Source organism: Pteropus medius, unplaced genomic scaffold (assembly GCF_902729225.1).
Source record: "Pteropus medius unplaced genomic scaffold, Ma_sr-lr_union100, whole genome shotgun sequence".
NCBI classification, from domain to species: Eukaryota; Metazoa; Chordata; class Mammalia; order Chiroptera; family Pteropodidae; genus Pteropus; species Pteropus medius.
Window position 1 is genome coordinate 2,756,004 of NW_024344378.1, and position 20,034 is coordinate 2,776,037.

The 20,034-nt window shown below is 44.1% G+C and overlaps 1 protein-coding gene across 13 annotated transcripts in view; it reads left to right on the forward strand.

Annotated features, from left to right (window-relative positions):
• Window positions 1-19,961, forward strand: part of TASOR2 (transcription activation suppressor family member 2) — a 66,329-nt gene extending 46,368 nt beyond the window's left edge. For 9 of the 13 annotated variants that reach the window (XR_005654592.1, XR_005654593.1, XR_005654596.1 and 6 more), the window contains 9 exons: window positions 891-1,764; window positions 3,394-3,823; window positions 6,656-10,447; window positions 14,308-14,433; window positions 15,182-15,335; window positions 16,307-16,412; window positions 18,416-18,597; window positions 19,211-19,329; window positions 19,658-19,961. Coding sequence is in view for 4 of the 13 variants with exons in the window: in XM_039870999.1 (XP_039726933.1) it covers window positions 891-1,764; window positions 3,394-3,823; window positions 6,656-10,447; window positions 14,308-14,433; window positions 15,182-15,335; window positions 16,307-16,412; window positions 18,416-18,602; window positions 19,211-19,333 (5,792 nt within the window). In the remaining 9 variants the exon portion in view is untranslated. Of the gene's footprint in view, window positions 1-890; window positions 1,765-3,393; window positions 3,824-6,655; window positions 10,448-14,307; window positions 14,434-15,181; window positions 15,336-16,306; window positions 16,413-18,415; window positions 18,603-19,210; window positions 19,334-19,657 lie in introns of those variants that run through there. The other 4 variants (XM_039870999.1, XM_039871000.1, XM_039870998.1 and 1 more) reach the window with 1 other exon arrangement.
• The last annotated feature ends 73 nt before the right edge of the window (window positions 19,962-20,034 follow it).

Below are 20,034 nucleotides of genomic sequence, written 5' to 3' on the forward strand. Positions count from 1 at the left end.
TTTCTCGTTCTGTTTGATGTTTTCTTCTCTTTAAGTATATCAGTCACTGGCCTTTGCCAGACAGGTTAATAGTTCCTTCAGACCCACTGCTGTTAATTAAAAAGGGAGCACAGTTGACTATTCTGTCCATCTGCCCACTTGCTCCACGGAGTGTTGCCCCATATTGTGGATGCAAGGCAAATGAGTAGACTTGATTATCTGCAGAGAGGAGAATTAGCAGTAGACAAGGAGATTTCCTATTTTGCAGGAAAAGTAGAGAGGAAATGTTTTCAGTGCAGAAATTATAGATTAAAAGGTGATGAAATCAGCAATTCTGAATACTTGTATGACTTTTCTAATTTTTTATTGATTACATTATAATTAAACATCAATATGGTTTAAATCATCTCTTTTGAACTTAGATGATTTCTCTAATAAAGCACTTATTAAAGGAAATGATTTCTAGGAAACTATGTTAACTTTCTATAATATATAGTTCAAACTGGAATTTTTATATCCACACTAGACTGTAAGCTCTCTGAGGGCAAGGTTCTTGTTCTTGTTTTAGTTTCTGTTTTTGTTTTCTGCTCTTTGTGTCTTCTGTGTCTTCCTTTAGCTGAGCAGGATGCCTTGTGTGTCATTCAGCACATGCACTTTTGAAGGTTGAGTTCCTATTAAATTAACATGGGTACCACTTAGGACTGGTTGTTCTGGTAAATACCGTGCCGTAGCTCTGAGAGTCGGAAGAGACCTCAATCTGACAGTAGAGTTTCAATAGACAGTCTGTGCAACATAGCAAGAGGTTTTTCTTAAATATATTAACCATTGATTTTCACTAAGTCACAGTAATATGGCAGAGAATTAATTACATAGAAATCCAGTGCTATGTCTTTTTTTCTTTTATGCTGAAGTTCAAGGAGAAACTGCTTCACAGCTTCAATCAGAAATGTCATCAGATGGGCAAGAAGATGCTAAGAGCATAAATATAGCTCAACGAGATAGTATCACAGTGGCTCAGAAAGGTCCAGCTGAGGACTCCATGGTCAACTGTGATTCCCAGGCCCTAAACCTGCTGGCGGACCTAGCACTGAGCGCTGCCACCTCTGCCACACCAGCATCTGAGCCCAGCAGCCTTCCTCCTTCCTCTGAATTGCCACAGAACGATGTGCTTCCTAAAGAACATTGTCTGAGCAGTGCGTCTGACCATGAATATCACAGAGGAGTTAAAAGTCAGAAGGGTGGACTGTTGCCTGAACCCTCGTCTGAGAAGAGCGACCCACCGTCAGGCTCTACCATCGGCCAAGAGGGAGCATGTGCGGACCCTGGCAGGCAGAGCCCTGTCGACGCCCAGGCAGCACTTCCTGAAGAAACACCAGAAGCTTCTGATGCAAGCCGGAGCTCTTTTGTTGCCGTGGAACATTCCTACGCCCTGCTCCTTGCAGAACATTCAAAGAAGCTGCTGCAGCAGAGAGGGGTCCCAGGCCCCACCTTTGCCAAGAATGGCACAAAGGGCTCTGAGGCCGGAACCCCAGTGGGGAAAGTCATGCCATTTAGGCACCAGCAGAACACTTCCCCTCTGCAGAAGCCTCCTGCGGACCTGCTGCTCAAGCACAAGGGCAGACTGCTGCCCTCCAGCCTGAGAGACTTTTCCTGCTCTCACACCGTGTCCAGCTGCGACGGCTCCTTTAAGGTCACTTTCAAATGCGAAGCAAACTATGTATTCAGCTTAGACAGCAAATATACCAACAACCCACTGGAGAAAACTGTGCTAAGAGCATTACATGGGTAAGTAGGAGTGACACTTGATGAAAATGGAGGTGAATTTCCTGCCGAGGTACACATTGTGAGCAGGGAGACTTGTGTGAGACTTGGGGAAGGAGAAAGTGTAGTGTGTGAACCCAGTGACTCGATGTTAACATAAGCTGCCGTGTTTACTGACAGTTGAGAATATGGGGCTGGTTTTTCCACTGCTGATCATGTGCAGAACTTGGCCAGATAACTTTAGCCTCATGAACAGCTTTCCATTTTGATGTGCTCCTTCATAAGCTTTTGCAGTCTTTGAATTATAATCTTTAAATGATATCTTAATGTAAAATAATGATAGAAAGAATGCATTATGGACTGAATTCCAGAAGAAACATCTAAAGAGTTACTTCTGGCTTATGAAGTTGATCAGATAGCTATGAGTGGGCGGTTTTACATGAGGCAGTTCTGTAAATCTTCCTTAATAAGGGGTCAAGGCAGCAACAGCAGAGCAACAGAAAGCGCAGGCTCTGAAGTGTGGGTGAACCCAGATTTTGATCTGGGTTTTCCCACTACGAGCATCTGCGACCCAGCAGTTCCCGTGCTATAGGACAGTGCTGCTCAGTCTTGACTGTGTGTCCAGCTCAGCTGAGGATCTCACTGAACTACAGATTCTGACGCAGTCTATTCGGGATGGGGCCTGAGAGTCTACATTGCTAACCGATTTCCAAGTGATGCCAGTGGAGCATTAAACACTAAAGTGCGAGTTTAGTAGTAGCTACAGTGTGAGGTGGTTCCGTACATAAGGGTTTTGCACAATGACTGACACACACTAATAAATGGTAACCATTATTATCAGCAGGAAGCATTAGCTGTGTGAAATGCCACTGAGCTACCTATTGCTAGAATATTTCATTTGTGAGTGACTAAATTGTGTCAGACTTCTTTCTTTGCTCCAGTTACGAGCTCACACTCATAAGAGCACATACTTAGGTCCCTATCTACTCTGAGAGTCATTCCCTGAGCCATAACCCTGTTTAACTGCCGCCCAGCTCCGTCACCTGTGACACATCCCGCTCCAGCTCTCTGAAGGTGGCCAGGTGTGTTTTCTCTGTCCCCTTTTGGCTTCAGGAAATTTTCAGGAACTGTAATCTGAAAGGAACAGAGTTCTGCTGAATTGCCTATAGAGATGTTTAATCTTCAGACTTTCCCAACTGCTAGAAGAGAGATACGAGAGTAGAAATGAGCCAGTCTTCGCCGAAGCAAGGAGATGAGGGTTTGGGCAGTTGCTGAAACCATTATCTACGTAATACTTGCATTGTGTCCAGGAGAGTTTGCTCGTTATAGAACAGTCCCAGACTGGGACTTGGGGGAGCTATGTTCCATTCATTGTTCTGTCACTTACCGGGTTTTGTGATTTGATAGTCACATAAAGCTTTGCTTTTCAGTTTCTGTCTCGTAAGTAGGTTGGTAAAATTAGTGGGTTGGATTCATTGTGATTATTTGTTAAATCAACTTCATCTTATTCATTGTATCATGTTGGTGTAATTTTTCAAATAAAAATGAACACAAAAACTAAGGTTAATATTGAAGACACTTGCTTATGATAAGAGAATCAACCGAAATAACCATTTTCAGTGATTTTCGTGTGTTCTTCCTTCCAAATCTCAGGCCCTGGAACACGGATATACCTGATAATGTGGAAGAAGTGAAGCTTTTACTTCATATGTGGGTGGCTCTGTTTTACAGCAATCAAAACAAAGTCATACGATCATCCCGAAAAGTGGTAGAACACAGTAACCCTGCCAAATTTGTGTCTATAAATAGCACAATAGACTCTTTTGAATTCAGTGAAATTGAAGATTCCCCCAGTGTAGACAGGTGTTCTGTAGACCCTCTGCTGGAGACGAAGGGAGCCCCTAGAGGTCATAGTGCCGAAGCGTCCTTCCCTGACACCGACTCCTTGCTTCCTTTCATTAAACCGCATCCTGCAGAAGGCTTGGAACTCTGGGTACAGAATGAACAGAAAGAAATTTTTGCAAGAGAGGGTCATCCAGGTACACCAGAAAGCCAGAATTTCGTCTGTTCTTATAATAACGAGGTAAGTAAAGCTGAATATTGTAAATCGTGACATTATTTTTGAAGAATTTTTTTTCTTTGTATGTAAAATCACATTCAAAACAAGGCATTAATTTCTTCTAGGAAAGTGGATTCTGTAGCTTTCTAAATATCTGTAATGCCAAACAGTTTTCATAAGTATCCCTCCCAGTTGTCTGCAGGTGGAGCTTATCTACTGTCCTGACTGAAGAAACAGAAGCAGGAAAAAATCATGGCGGTCAGATGATCTGGGGGCCAACCATGATGGTGTCACTTATTTGTTGTATAATATGAGGCAAATTACCTGTTCTCACTGAGCTTATTTTTCCTATAAAAGAGGCGATTAATACCCCTTATGTCTTACCTAGAATAGTGTTTAAGGATCAGATGTGGTAATAAATATTAGAAATCTTTGATAAACCTTAAACTAGAATATATTAAGATTCTTTTTAAAACAAATACTAGAACAGTAAATGAAATGGCGGACCTCTCACAGGTCTATAGATAACTATTTATAAATATAGAAAATACATTTTGTTTCATTCTGTTGTTTTCAGACGATGTTTAGCCAGGCCAGATAATCAGATTTTAACTGAAGCAAATAAAAAAGTTGTATCAAGATTTTAAGTAAATGGATCAACAAAATAGCTGCCTTTTTAAGCTTTTGGCTCAGATTTATCCCAGAATAATTTTGCATGGGTTTGGGTGCCTATAGTGCCTGTCTTCACATTGGGTAGACATGCCGTGCCTGGGTCACTTGGGGATTCGCCTGTTCAGGGGTGATCCTCACAGGCTCTGTGTCTGTCTCATCATAATGAAGACGGTTGGGGCACCGCAGCCAGGGAGAGGCCTGAGCCCTCCGCTCGCTTACCCCAGCCCATCCTCCCACGGCCCAGGGCAGCGAGGCCATCCCTCCCCCTCTCACAGGGAAACTGAGGCATGGAGAAGTACAGAAATTGCCTGAAGTCATGTAGTTAGTAATTGTCGAGCCAGGATTCAAATGTAGATGTTTCCCAGTGTCAGGTTCTGTGTGCATGTGCATGTATGTATATATATACATATGTGTGTTTATGTGTGTATACATATATCGTATGCATGAATATATGTGGTTTTTCTCCTGATGAGGTTCATAAATTTCATCTGATTCTTGACATACATAAAATCCAGTTAAGAATTACTACTTTAGAATAAGAAAATATAGTTTCGTCAGGCCGATTTTGATTATTACATATATACTGGTTTCTTACAAAGTATCTTTGGTTGTGGTAATATATAATTAACCATCATCAGTATTTTAGGAGTGATCTTGTTCAAGAATCATGTGAAAATAGAGTATCAAGTAGGAAGGTAGAGTAATAAATGATTCCTAAAAATTTCTATAGCATATACTTAAAATTTTTTCCCACCTTCTTGGCTGCTGTGCCTATACTTCAAAGGCGCGCACACGTGCTGTGCCACGCCCTTGTTCCACAGGCGGGCAAACCGGGTGTGAAGAGAATTCCAACACAGTGGGCGTTAGAAACCAATAGCATGTTGCGTTAGTCATGTGTTTAATTCAGCATTCTTTTAAATGACCTTTTAAGTTTTGAATTTAGCATTATTTTAGAAACATCACACTTCACCTGTAGTAAAAAAAATATGTATCAGTCTAAATATAAGAACATTATCATGATTTGCATTTCGTTAAGCCCATGGGTGTGGTGAGATTCAGGACTGTGGTCAAACATTAACAGCCATGGAGTGATGGCGGCGGGTGGTCACACGAAAGAGCTCAGAAAGACTTAGCATCAAGACGTTTCTGTGCTTTGTGCCTGGCCAGTCATGTCCTCTTAAAACACTGAGTCTCAGCTCCACTCTGTTACTCAGCTTCGTGTCTTTGGTTAAGACAAAAGGGTTTTTAATGAGATTTGAAACATAGGTCCTGACTTCCAACATGATTGTCTCAAGACATGGAAGGAAATCTGTGACCGTGATGTTCCAAAAATTAAAGATGTGTAGCCAGTTGTATGAACAACCCATTTTACCACATTCTGGACAAGACCATGCTTCAGATTTTTTTTAAAAACAAAACAAAAACCTGTTTATGAGGTTATCAAAATTACCCAGAGATATTTCTGCTAGTTTTTAACCTAATTCCACATTCCCCACCAGCCTGTTTGGTTTAGTTTATTCATGCAAACTATACTTCCTTTTCGTGTGCTCTGTTGAGTAGGAGGCATTACAGTGGGAGAAATGATCTCCAGTTATAAGCAAATAATATGTCTAAGGGATAAGGGAGTTTTATTTACTAAAATGGAGATTGATACCATGGGAAAACTGCTAATCATTGTCTTCTGAATACAGGAGATAGTGATTAATCTGTTTTGTTACGGGAAAATTCCAGATGACAGTGTATTATATTTCGTCTAATTGAAAGCTGGTATTTAAAATGTTGTTCTTGGCTTTAAAAATTGTCTTTTACTAAAAACAAAATTAATTGAGTACTTTTTCTCTAGAGCTGCATTTCTGAATTAAGTGATGGTACTTAGTAAACAGGCTGCATTTTCAAGTCTTTAAATTGTCAGTGGTCTAGCCACTTTGCTTCCCAAAAGTCCATTAAGAAACATAGGCTGTGCAGTTAGAAAGTTTTAGAGCTCTCGTCTGTGTGTTGTACATTTAAAGAAAACAAATACCTATTTGGGGATTATTTTAAGCCTGTTTAAAAAGATAGAAGATTCAGAAGAACAGACTAAAATGAATCCTCGTCTATTCTGTTCTTCGTTTATGTAAATGTTTAAAAAAATGTTTGACTTTTGATTTTTTTTAAAATTTATTTATTTTACTTTTGTCACTTCAGATAATTGAGGGAAAAGCCGAACAAGAATCATCAGATAAACTTGTGCTTTCTGCTACTAGAAGTATCCAAACGAATGGACCTTCTATTCCCGGTGAAGGTAAAACCTTTGAGCCACTAGATAGCACAGGAGTGACTTCTTATAATGATACTGTCACGCAAACCACATTCACCAAGACTTGTGATGGGATCAGCAGTCAGTCAATGATTTGTCAGAAGTCTGTGTATAGCACCCTTGAAAGCAAAGCTGACATTTTTCATGCAACAGTACAAGCAAAAACAAGTGATTTACAGGGACTTACCCAGCATGGCAGCCCCATAAACAAAGAATGTCAGCCTTCACTGGAAAGGAAGGACGATATGGGGGGTTATGTAATGCTTAATCTGGAACCAGTTACTGTCACCTTTGAAAAGAATGCCTGTTCACCAGTACAGACAGAAGTCGTGAATAGAACTGGTAAACCTACATCCTTTAACGTGGAGTCAGTGAAACAAGTGTCACCTGCTACAAGTCTTAAACATCCGGGACCCACATTTGAAAGGGCACAGACACACAGTCTTACGGACATTTCTTCTCTAGCAGCCTCAGGGCAGAATGATGCTCAGTGCCACCATGCCTCTGCAGGGAGTGGAGAGACGCTTGCTAAGGAAACGTGCTCATTACGCAGAGAGATCCCTGTTCTGGGCTCACCACCGTCGTCTGAAGATTTGGTGGTGGAGGAGGCCTTGCCACTAGTTAAGAGTTCTCATCATTCATTGCCCAGAGAAGAAGTAAAACTCTCTCAGGAATTTTTCCCGCAGCCTGAGCCATCACAGGTTGAAGAAGCCTCATCAGCAGCCTCTGCCGCCTTAGAAAAAAATTACTCCTTTAACTGCATTCCATCAAGAAGTAATACATCAGATGGCTCTTTAGAAGTAAAGAGTGACGAGAGTGGTCTAAACAGTGAAAATGGGAATTTTGAATCTTGTAATTCAGTGTTTACCAAACCAACCAACCTATCCATAAGTGGAGAGGAAGTCAGCCTAGAGTTAGAGGACGATTCTGACATCGACCTAACTCTCACAATGTCACCACCTACAAGTCCCAGAGGAGAAATGCCAGCTGGTGAAATAGAGCAACACCAGGAGGCCCTCTTATCAAAGTTACAGCTCCAGGATGTGGATGAAGACATAATCGAGTCAGAAAGGGTGGCTTTCACAGAAAACGGAGAAGTGAATTCTGCTGACTATGCACCAGTGCTTCCCACAGGGTCAGAGAGTGAGGACAGAGAAGGTGACCGCTTCCGGGCGCTGACTTTAGTGCTCCCTAAAGGGGCTTGTGCCCTTGAGGTTGCAGAGGAGGTTAACGTCACCTCGGACTTTCCCTTTGGGTCTTTAATTGAAGAAGTGTCACCAGCGTCTAGTCCTGATCCCCAGGTGCCAGTAGAAGCAGCACTGCCGTCTCAGGTTGTGTCCCCACGCAGTTTAAAGCGCCCTGACTCACAATGTGAGAAAAGTGACACGTTCTCCCAGGTCGAGTCAGTGGATTTGGCCGTCACCGACAAGGAACATTCTTTTGTTGGTCCCGCCCACCCCATGGGACAAGATAACTTAGCTTGGGTTCAACAAGTGCAGCTTTCTGCCAAAATGCCTCTCGTGTTCAGTGATCACCCAGGAAGAAGAGAGAGACCTTTGACTCTCCTGGGTAGAGTAACTGAAGAAATTGTCCCCAGTGAGCATGACGAGGCTTTCTCTTTCTCAGAACAGGTGCCGCGCTGTGGCACAGAGTTAACCCAGCCTGCCTCAGTGGCTAGTTTTGGAACTGACTTAAAGACTTCGCTAGAAAAACTGGTAACATCGGGAAATCCATTGCAGCCAATTAGTATAGAGAACAGACATTCAGACTTAAAGCGTCTTGCCTGGGACACCAGTGAGCCTCCATTTAGTTCTAGAAAGATTGTGGAAAATAAGTCTTTGGCTGACACGTTTGTTTCTACAGCCGCTCCCAGTGGTATAGTGCATGTGCCATTAAAACAGCAGACAAGCCCTAAAAGCATTAAGAAAAGTCCCTTTAGCAGTGCTGTGACAGCAGATGAAGGCAGTGGCCTGCAGGCTCAGCCCCTGAGCTGTGCTGTGGTCATGGGAGGTGTTACGCAGGCATACGTGCACTCAGAGACCCCCACACTGGCTTCTTCCTCAGGGGGCGCTGCTGTAACCCATTGTACGAGACCCAGTAACACAGGGACGGGGTTTCAGACACAGGAACTGTCAGTCAGGATGGCCAGTTTGCTTAATAGTGAGCCTGAAGCTGAGCTACATGAAAAAGCCATGGATGTAGGAGGTGTCGGCTCTCAGTCCAACACCCCTCCAGAAGGCAAGCAGGAGACCATGCACGTGCCGCAGGATGTGTTGACATGTGGAACAGAAGATGTGGTGAATGGCGGGCTTTTCCCTGTGTGTTTCCATGCTGGTCCTTACCAAAATACAGCCATCAACAGTGAAAATGCCAAGAAAGAGCCTCCTGCTACTTTTGGTGCCAGATCTTGTACCCCTCTTGTTTGTGGAGTCTCTGAAGAGCAGGTGGAAGACAAGACCGTTGGTGAGGGGCTCAGGGCCGAGGACCCTGCAGCGCCAGGTGGGGACGTGGGTATCATTGCGAATCCTCATATCCCTTATGAACCCCTTTCCGGAGGCTCCGATCAAGACATTCCTGGTGAGTGCGGAAGTCTCCAGTTAGATATGGAGGGTTCCTGCACTTCGCGATGTACTCACACCAAGAAGAAAGCGGCTTCAAAAGATGGTTATGACTCTTTCCTGAGCCTAAATGACAGTGATAATGAAAGCTGGGGCTACTCTAACCGAGGCCCAGGGCTGGAGAACAGCATACTTCCCAGAAACTGGCCCATCGGATTGAAGAAAGAAGGTAAGTGTGTGCCGCGTTACGTCCAAATCAGGGATTGCCACGGCATCCCCAGGACTTACGCTAACTTCAAAGTAAGTAAGGAGCTCAGAGAGACCAGGAGGACGCTGCACGACCCAAAGTGGCACCCCAGCTTCACTGCACACGGCGGCTTGCTCAGCTCTTGGACAGATCCTTGGCGGATGGCAGATGACCTTACCCAGAACACTTTAGATCTGGAATATCTGCGTTTTGAACATAAACTAAAACAGATTGTGAAGAATGGGGATTCTCAGCGTTCTGCCTCTTCCAGCAGCGGCTTTCTGAAGGGTTCACCTCTGCACATTGCTGCTGGAGCATTCCCTTTGACACGTGTACCTGAGGCCCCAGTTCTGTATCCTGCATCCCGGAGCAGAAGTCCCCTTGTGATAACAGTCGTGCACTCGGATGCCAGACAGCAGAGTGAGCACTTGAGAGGCCACATGCCCAGCAGCTCGGACACATCTTCCTTTTGGAAGGAGAGAGGTGGCCACGGTAGAAATCATCTGACAGATTCTGAAAGAAGTCAGGCCGTTTCATGCCACCTCAACAAACTGAAGTACAACAGCACTTTGAAAGAGTCCCGGAGCGACATCGCACTCATCCTCAGCGAGTATGCAGAATTCAACAAGGTGATGATGAATCGCAGCCCGATCGTCTTCCAAGATAAAGAATCAAATGTTGCTTCTCGAGAAGCTGCATCTCAAGAGTTGTACTCATCTTCCCCAAGAAGGTCAGCCTCCTACGAAGACATGATCACGGACTTGTGTGCCAGCCTGCACATCAAACTGAAAAGTGTCTTGAAAGACGCTTGCAAAAGCCCCTTCCTGTTCTACCTCGTTGAGACGGAGGACAAGTCCTTCTTTGTGAGAACAAAGGTAAGCTGCCAGATTTTCCTGAGAGTGTTATTATTTTCATTGCTGTCTACTTTTATTTTAAAATGAATTGAGCATTCTTGGCTTCAGAAAGAAATGATAATGAAGCAGTGTTTGGGTTTCCCAGCCCAGTCTTTATCTGCACACTAAATGTGAGGCTGACAGGGATCTGCCATCAGCATTCTACTCAAAGATATGTATGATGTTCCAGAATTAACGCGGTGACTAATTTTCACAAAAAGTTACCAGTACAGACATACTCAACTTCAAATGTAAATACAAACATGTTCCAAAGGTAAAATTCAGATTTTTAAAAATTGTTACCCGTGTTCTTTCATTAGTTTAGATAGTTGAGAGGGACCTCTTTTGGTTTTGGATGTGTATTTTTATTATTGACTATTAGGATAACTGATATTCTGCTGAGAACATGGTCCTTACTTTGAGATGATGTAACTGTGGTAAAATTCTAACTCGGTAGGAGCCAGATCTGTCTGGATTCATCATTAGCTTCCTCATTTTATCCTTTCAGGATTTTTTCTTCTACTTTTGAAAAAGACAGCATCCTCTCCTGTTTTAACTTTTAAAATATAATTTCACATATATAAAATTTAAATTATAAGTTAAAATATAGGGTTAAAGACTGCAGAAGTGATACCCTTTACCCAGATACCTCACTTTTCTGAACCATTTTAAAACATGTTGTGGACACGACACCCCATCACCCCTTCAAACCTGAGTGCTCGTTACCTTCGGGTGAGGTGACGCACCGCCCCTCTGCGTTGAGGGGCACTGTGTGCAGGGACACGCACATGGGGTCATAGTACAGCCCTGAAAATTGGGACGTGAGCGTTGATGCAGTGTGCCTGTCCGGCGCACAGATCCCCGTCGGTCCAGCATCACACGTCGACTGCTTGTCTGTGTGTCGCATTCCTGGTCCGTGAGTATTTCTCACTTGGCTCAAATGGTTCCTGCTAGGCCCTCCAGAGTCCAGTCAGTAAGCGCGGCGTGGTTACTAGCAAGTGGAGGCTAGTGGAGGCACAGAGGGACTTGTAGATGTCCACTTCCTGGTGAGACTCGCCCACCAGGCTTCACAGCTGACTCCTGGCCAGAGTGCTTATTACTACCGTCATGGTTGCCACAGGGCGGTGTTCTGATTCCGTCACTCCTTGTATGTTTATTAGTTGGCATTCTCCTGTGGGGTGGAATGTTCCCTTCTCTTCCATTTGTTCATCTGCATGTTTTACGTCAGTGCGGACCCATGTTCCGTATGGATTTACTCAGAGTTACCATCTGGTCCTTCATTATTCGTATTAAAGCTCAGACCCAGCTCGTGCGAGTTCCTTCAAGCTGGCTTCTGTGTCCTTTTGACAAATCCCCATAATTCTTTGGACACGTTCCTCCTTTATGGTGCAATGTGATGGTACAGGCTTATCTTCCATATTCCCTGTCTCAGCCTTGAAGTCAAGGAGCTGTGATCATTTTTAGTGAATAGCGCTTGGAATTAAGACTGGGCTGTGGGTAAACTCAGTGGCACTGCGTTTGTCCTCCCAGCAAACAAAACCAGTCAACATGTGTATGTGGTGAACATACAAACTTCTGTTTTTGTGTTCATGTTTAAAAAACAAAGTGGGAGCACGCCCATCTCCGGCCCATAGTGCCCCAGCACATTTGCCCTGGACTCCCCAGGAAGCCGGCCCCCACGCCACGTCTCTGCTGCTGATGAGAGTGACAGTTGTCACAGACAGCACCTTAGAGGAGGAGGAGGAGGAACATGAGGGTCTAGGCGTGGAGGGTGCGGTGGACGTGGCACAGGTGCGGATCCAGCCCAAGGGGCCCGAGGGGTTCCCTCAGGGTCAGAGGGGGACCCCGGACCCAGTGAGGAGGGCTGCGTGCGCCCTCGGGAAGGGCCCTGCAGCTGGAAAGGCCTTACAGAGGTCACGCTAAGGCATTCACTGTCTGAGGTCCTTGGGGAGGAGGCTCTGAAAAGTAATTTCTAAAAGGGGAATCGCAAGTTTGCATTTCGGTGCGAGCGCTCAGCTAGTGTGGGACGTGGGTTGGAAGAATGACAGATAACAGACTTTAACTGGTCACTGTCGTTGCTGGTCAGCACACACTCTTCCCTAAGATGAATGGTGGCTCCTAGTTTATATTATTCAAACGTCATTTTAAAATATTCAAAGTTTTCCAAATTTTTGGAGTCTTATTTTTGTGTAACAATTTTTTCCCTATCGAGGATTCTTTTGTTCTCTAAGGTTCTTCGTAAATGGTTCCAGATCTGTGTCCTTATTACCCCCCGCCTGTTTTTGTTCCAGTTTCCACACTGGTAAGCGGTGTAGTTGAAAAAGCATTAGACGGTCTTCAGTCTTTTTGAAGGTGCTCGGCCTCCAAAGTAACATGGAAATGAGTTTCCTTTTTACCTTGAATTGAAGTTTTCCTTTTTTTGGTTAAGGATATATATATATCCTGCACCCTGACGTGTGCTACAGTAAGGCAGGGCTAGACTGGGTTAGCGTCACGGCCATGCCCGTTTTGCCACAGAATACTTGATTTCTTTTTGCTTCCATCTTCTCAAAAGCAATAATGCAGTATCTTTGTTCTCACACCCTTTACCGAGCAGATGATACTGGTTTTCACGTAGGAGGTCATAGCTGTTGTGTTTATTACGATAGCAGTACTGGTAGATACCCTGTTTGTTTCCATGGTGAATGCATTGTTTCATTGTATTTTACCATGAGGACACTATTTACAACCGAAAAGAACAAATTTTGTGTGAAGATATAACTAACCTGCAAGTGAGAAAGTGGACACATCATAAAATGGGAATAAAGTGCTGTCAGGCAAAACATTTTTAAAAGCTCAGAAAACTGTCCCTGTAGTTCTCGCATCCTGGAGATCCCCGATGTGTTTGTTGGTGACAGGATGCCAGGCCCTGAGTATTGGTGAGATGAAGATCTGAGGTCCTTTGTTATTGTCAAAATTCAGAGTGCTTGACAGTGCCCAGACCACCGCAGCATTGGATGAAAATACTGCACATGACAAAATGTATTCATTCAAGTAGTTTATTAGTAAAATAAGCGAGGGCTAAAGGTTTATGTTAAGATATTTTAGTGGGCTCTGTTCAAAGCAGTCTTTCCTGTAGGAATGCCTTTGAAAATGCACTGCCATACATTTCAAGTGAATTGAAAGTCAAAATTTGAGTTGTTTTGAAATCCAGGGGAGACTGATCAAAGCAACAGTATTTTTATAAAGGAAATATGGGCTTAAGTAGGAACATCACAGTGTGCAATGGAAACCTCCAGAATCCTTCGGACAGAGGGAGGACCGGGTTAAGGAGTGCCTTTAACTGTGTGAGCTTCCCCTCCCCCGAAACAGAGTAGCTACAGCAGAGCAGATCCTACAGCCCTGCACACCCCCGCTCGCCCCCGCTCGTCTGGGGGCGCTCCCCGAACCTGTCCCCTTAATGATACTCGAAGTAATGCTTAACTGTTTGGGTATATTTTCAAGAGTCCTAGAAATGTCTTGACTGGAGGTGGCATTTTTAGAGTATATCTCTGCATCCCCAAGGTAATTCCCTTGAAGAGGGTGAGACTCATATTAGTTTGATGTTTAAAAAGAATCAGTCTTTGATACTTTATGGATGTAAAAGATTTCTTATAAAGTGATTTGTTGCCTTTGAAATAAACTTGTACACCCAACTGTGCCTAACATCGAGGAGTCGTTTGTTCCACGGGTGAGAGCCCGGGAGTCAAACTGCAGCTCGTGCTGGCCTGTTGTAAACGGTGTGCCTCCCGATGTCCTCAGTGAACCACGAAGGTCACTGTGTCAGCACCCTTCTCAGTGACTGCTCCTTGTAAATCTTTCAGACGCTCCTGAGGAAAGGAGGCCACACAGAAATGGAACCTCAGCATTTCTGTCAGGCTTTTCACAGAGAGCATGACACGCTCATGGTCATCATCAGAAATGAAGATATCGCATCACATCTACATCAAGTAGGTTTGAAAATATCTTTCTTACAAAGACATGTATGACAGGCATTTAATGCCATTCAGTTATCAGACTCGTCACTGCCTTTTTTATCTAGGGAAGAAGTTAAAACCCAATACCACTGACCCTAACTGGGAAGGTAACGGGGTTGAGATGTGCGATAGGATACTGTAATGGTCACAGCCAAGGTATTGATGGGGCAAAATATGTTTCAGAAAGTTAAGAAAATTTTCATATGAACTAAGGGAGACTATAAAAAAGAGATATGGGTAAATTTTCATCTAACAGTAATCTTTAAAAGGAGTCGTGACTATTTACCTATCAGTCGTATATAAGTAGTTGCTTCTCCCAAGATCTGCCTGCCTTGCGGACGCAGGCTGGGTGCACACCCCTGCGGCAGGAGGCAGCACCTAACCCAGACCTCTAGCTCCGGCACCAGCAGAAGCTGGGACAGCACGATGGGGTGAGTTTGTTACCTGTCTGATTACAGGTCCCCCAAACCTGACGCATACTCTTCCTTCTCACTGTCTCCAACCGCTGGAGTTGTAGAGACCATTTTGTAATTAACTAATTCTAATGAGTTTGCGGCACTGGTAAACTGAGTTATATTCCTTACATGTGGCAGAATTACCCAGCAGTCATCAAGGTTAAAGGTATTTTTGGCTGTTCCTGAATCTTGAAACTCTCAGATACAACTGACAAAAACGACCCAGTGAGCCTGTCTTCAGTGGGGGATCCTTTTATTGTTAACAGATTCCTTCTTTGCTGAAGCTGAAGCATTTTCCCAGTGTCACCTTCGCTGGAGTAGACAGCCCTGAAGATGTTCTCAGTCACACCTACCAAGAGCTGTTTCGGACAGGCGGCTTTGTGGTGTCAGATGACGGAGTATTAGAAACTTTAACATTAGGTTGGTCTTTTAATTTCCTTTCTTTTCTTTGGAATCTAGTCCGATCAGTGTCTCAACTAGTGACCCAAATATTATTTCCAGAGAGAAATTATCGACTCATTATTGGTCCCCATCTCTTGAAAGCTGGGCCAGGCACCTCCCGAGCTCTCAGCCTCATTTTACAGGGGTCTTCGCCACCACCCCGGTCCCATGCTTCCCTTGGGAATGTGGCTGAAGTCTTGGTCATACAAATTTGAGACTTGTATTTGACCCCTTCACTTGCCAAATCCACTCTTAGTTTTTTGTTTAGAATCAGCTCATCCCCATTTGTTGCCGTCGCACATGCCATCCTGTCAATAATGGGGAAATCTACAGAAACGGCTGCTCAACGTTTATCTGCTTGAACAGCCCTGGAGTTGACGCTCGAACAGCGTGGGTGTGAACTCTGGCACCCACTTAACTTGACCTGAGCAGTTCACAGCAGTGTTGTTCGCAGTCAGCCGGAGGCTGGGGACCTGTGTGTGGGGGCCGTTTCCATTACACTGGGACGGGCGGTGCAGAGGGCCCTGTGCAGTTCCCTTGCGTGTCAGAGCCCAGGACAGATGCTTTCATGTATGGTCAAGCCCACCCTGTGGCCCTGACCACCTTAAACTCCCTGGATGCCACTTCTGGGCTAGAAGCTAAGCAGCACGGATTCTGCACAGACACCAAAACTGCGAAGTATTTGTAGATATGTATTAAGAAACCTAGACTTTGGCCGTGTAACATCTGTACCATGTTGAGAGCATCAGTGCTGGTCATCGTGGGGCTCTGGGTCTGTGCTGCAGGTCGTTAGGGCTGATTGGGGCCACATGAGTGCAGGGGGATTCTGCCAGCTACACACAAGACAGCGGTGGTGTGCATTCACCTGGGCTCTTGTTCTTTACAAGGAATAATTTCTGGGCTTTGACTAGACAAGCCACAAACCTTAAAATACACTTTTCATTCTGTAGTTCAACTGAAGGAAATTGTAAAGGTCCTGGAGAAACTAAATGGAAATGGCAGGTGGAAGTGGCTGCTTCACTACAGGGAAAATAAGAAGCTAAAAGAAGATGTCAGGTAAGCGGTGGGGACGCCATGGGCCTCACCCAGAAATGGTGGCTGCGCCCTGGACTATCAGCGCTGGGGCATGTGGGATGGAAGCCATTCGCGTCACACACACAGTTTAGATCTGCTGGTTTGGGTTTTGGTTCCATAGCAGAGCTTTCAGTGTGTTGTAAACATCAGCGAGAGTTTGAGGCCCACCCAGGCTTTGAGTAGCTGCGTCTAGACCAGCAGAAGCAGAGAAGTCCCTAAAATGTCCCAGGGTTAAGTTCAGGCCCCACTGCTGTGAACTTTTAAAAAATAAAACGAACCGGCCCCTTGCTACATTAATGCTCTTTAAGGCATCAGAAACAGAAGGAAACACTGAGATGAGAATATAGCCTTAAATGAATTTTACACTGAGATGAGAATATAGCCTTAAATGAATTTTACCCTTAGAGTATCAGTAGGCAAACCACTTTAAATGTACAGAATAAAATTAACAGTATTTTTAGAAGAACAGCCCTGATTGATTCCTTGGCTGTAGAGAGCTGGGCAGGCGGGCTTTTCCACAGCAGAGGTTTGCTAAATGCCTGCCTTGGGCACTTGAGGTGGTTTATTTAGTGTCGCTCATCTTGTTCTAACCGTGCAGGGGAGGTCCGTGGCTCGCCCCACTTAACGTGTAGGACTGGCACACAGAGGACAACAGGCCTGACTCGGGTGGGATGCGGAGTCAGTCAGTCTGGAAGCTGGGCCTGTCCCCCACAGTGTGCGTCTTTCAGATGACAGACCTTTCCCCACGCTGCCGTCTCCCAAGGAGCAGACTGAAGTGTGTGTAGTGCAAGTGCACAAGGTCTTAAAAGACGGCTTACGGGTTCAGGGAAGACTACTCAGGGAGGGGAGGGACGCTGGGACAGGGCAGCCAGGGGGTGACAGGGTCTAAGGCTGTAACCACGACCTAGCTAGGTAGCAGTTCAAGAATAATGGCAAGCAAATTAAAGCACCAACGAGATGCCACAGCACACCTATAATGAGCAAGGAGAAATGAATCTGGCATTTGTAAAACTTCGGGTAGACAGAAGTCCTTCCACCACGGCTGGCACTGCAGTGTGCTCTTCACGCCATGCTGGTCTGGCCTGACGGGAGCTCATCGCATCTTCTGACCTTTGGGGAATTTACCTAAAACTAAAACCAACCTTAGGTTTTAAAAACCACTATTTCTACAAAGGTTTTAGCGATGGGTGGTTATCGGTAACTACAAAACCAGCCTCAACTTCATCTCTAGGCAAATATAAGAAACAGATATATGGACTAAGCAGATAGAGACAGATATGTAAAATAATGCCACAGAACTTGACACAGGAAATAGAAGCATGTAGTTTCTATTTAGTCACAGAAAATGTAACATAGAAGAGTTGGTATCTTAAAGCTGTACAGTGATGCCAATCATAAACCAGTATATACAAAAAATAAAGCCTGGAAGGGAATTCACATGTGGGTACTGCCTGTCACTGGAGTGGCGGGGACCTGTGTGACCTCCAGCGGGGAGGAACGTGAGTGCAGGACAGATGGACTGAAGAGCAGAGGCAGAGTTGCCTAAAAGTCAAACGTTTTCCTCTGAAAGAGGAAGAAAAAAAGATGGGTAGTAACAAGGACGGTGAGAAATTAAGGAAAAATTATGTTAGATGATTTTAATGAAGTATAGAAAAGAGGTTTTGAAGACAAAAGATCTGGAACCACTGCTGTGTAGTAGCGAATGCAGTGAGAGGTCCCTGAATTCCCAAAAAGGCTTGCCCAGTCAGTGTCAGAAGTCCAGGCGGGTGAACAGGTAGGTGGCCCTCCTGCTTGCAGTGAGGACTGTGCCTTTGTTAAAATCCGTGTTTGCAAAAGTTCGCTTGTGATGCTCTGCGGGAACGTGACAGGAAGGCAAGTGTGTCGTGGAAAAGAACAAAGGGAACAAGGATCTCAGGAGTGTGAGTATACTGAAGGCAAGAAAAGATACACTGAACCTAAATTTAACATTCCTATGGATTTTCCAGAATGGATTCAACTGCACATAAGAAGAACTTAATACTGAAATTGTATCAGAGCGCGAACATCATTGAATTGCTTCATTATCATCCGTGTGACTCTCGATCGTCAACCAAAGCAGAACATCTGAAATGTCTGCTAAACCTGCAGACCCAGCACATCCAAGCCAGGTTTGCTGTCCTCCTGACAGGTAAAGTCACAGCCTTAGTTCTGCCTCAGTCTCATCAATCACATGCAAAAATAGGCCAACTCTAGACATGTCCTTGCAGGTGGAGCCACTGGGCACCCTGAGCCATGTGGACGTGGCCAGGAACCGGCTGCTAGCTGGGCAAAGGGGACCACAGGTTCTGTCTAGTTCATCATCCTCAAATACAGTTTCTTTCTATTTCTATTATTAAGTTTTATCATCTCCTACAAGTCCTTAATTTTATACTTTAGTTTTTTAATGTGACTCTGAAGCAAGCTTTTAACAGTTATTTAAGGAATGACTACAGTTGTCATTTCTCACTGGTTTTCAGCGTCTCCCACTTCCCCCACGCCGAGGTGGCTGCTCCCAAAACTTCAAACCTTTTCCTGCACTTGAACCAGGCTCCTTCTACCTCTGCAGTATTTACTACAGTATTACGGGGTCAACAAGATTTTTTTTTAAACAAAGGGGGAGAGATTCCTGCTACTTTACAAAAATGTACTTTAATGTTGAATAACTAGTTTGTACTCTTGAAGCTAATATAACATTGTGTCCCCTATAGTTTTAAAAAGTACATTAATGAATTTTTCACCAAAAGTTATTTTTCTTTTTACAGAAAAGCCTACTGCCTCCCTCCACAGAAGTCTTTGAAAATAGTGGCATTCTTGTTACAGATGTAAACAGCTTTATTGAAAATATACAAAAAGTTGCAGCTCCATTTAGGAGTAGCTATTGGTAAGAACACTTTTACTAACTGCCATCTGTGAGGAAGTGGTTGCCCAAAAACTGTTCTTTACCTTACAGATCGTGTTGTACACTGAAAATGTTTAGGGGTGGAGGGATGTTCTGAAGTATCAGGAAATAGGCAGCCTACTCTGAATCAATCACCCATTTTCTGTTAATGACATGCATTCTCACTGTAGCTCAATCCTGATCACCAAGACAAGAGAATGTGACCTCACAGTGTGTAGTTTTCTACAGCAGGTTGCACCCAGTTTATAAAATAGTAATTCCATCTTTAAAATGAAGTAACCGAGAACTATCAATTTTTGTCGCTCTCCAGGTGATTCAGCTGCAGCTTGCCTAGACGTCAGTGATGTCAACTACAAATCGAACGTTCCCTTTTCTTTGAAAACTTCGAGGTACACATGAGGCTTTTACAACTTGGGAGAAAGTTTTCCTGCTTTCGTTTTTGATATTCTGCTAAAATGTCTGACTTCATTCAGAGTGACAACCTTAGTTGTCCATTAGCTTTGGGTTGCAGTGTTAAATATTTTGTTTTAAATTATTTTCATTTTAAACAATGCCTTGAAAGCTATTGAACTCAATGTTAAAAATAATTTTATAAACGTGTTTACTCAATTGTAGCAGAGTGTTTTAACCAACAGCTTTGTTTATGCATGTTAATGTCAAAAAGGCCTAGATGTAATGCATGTTAGA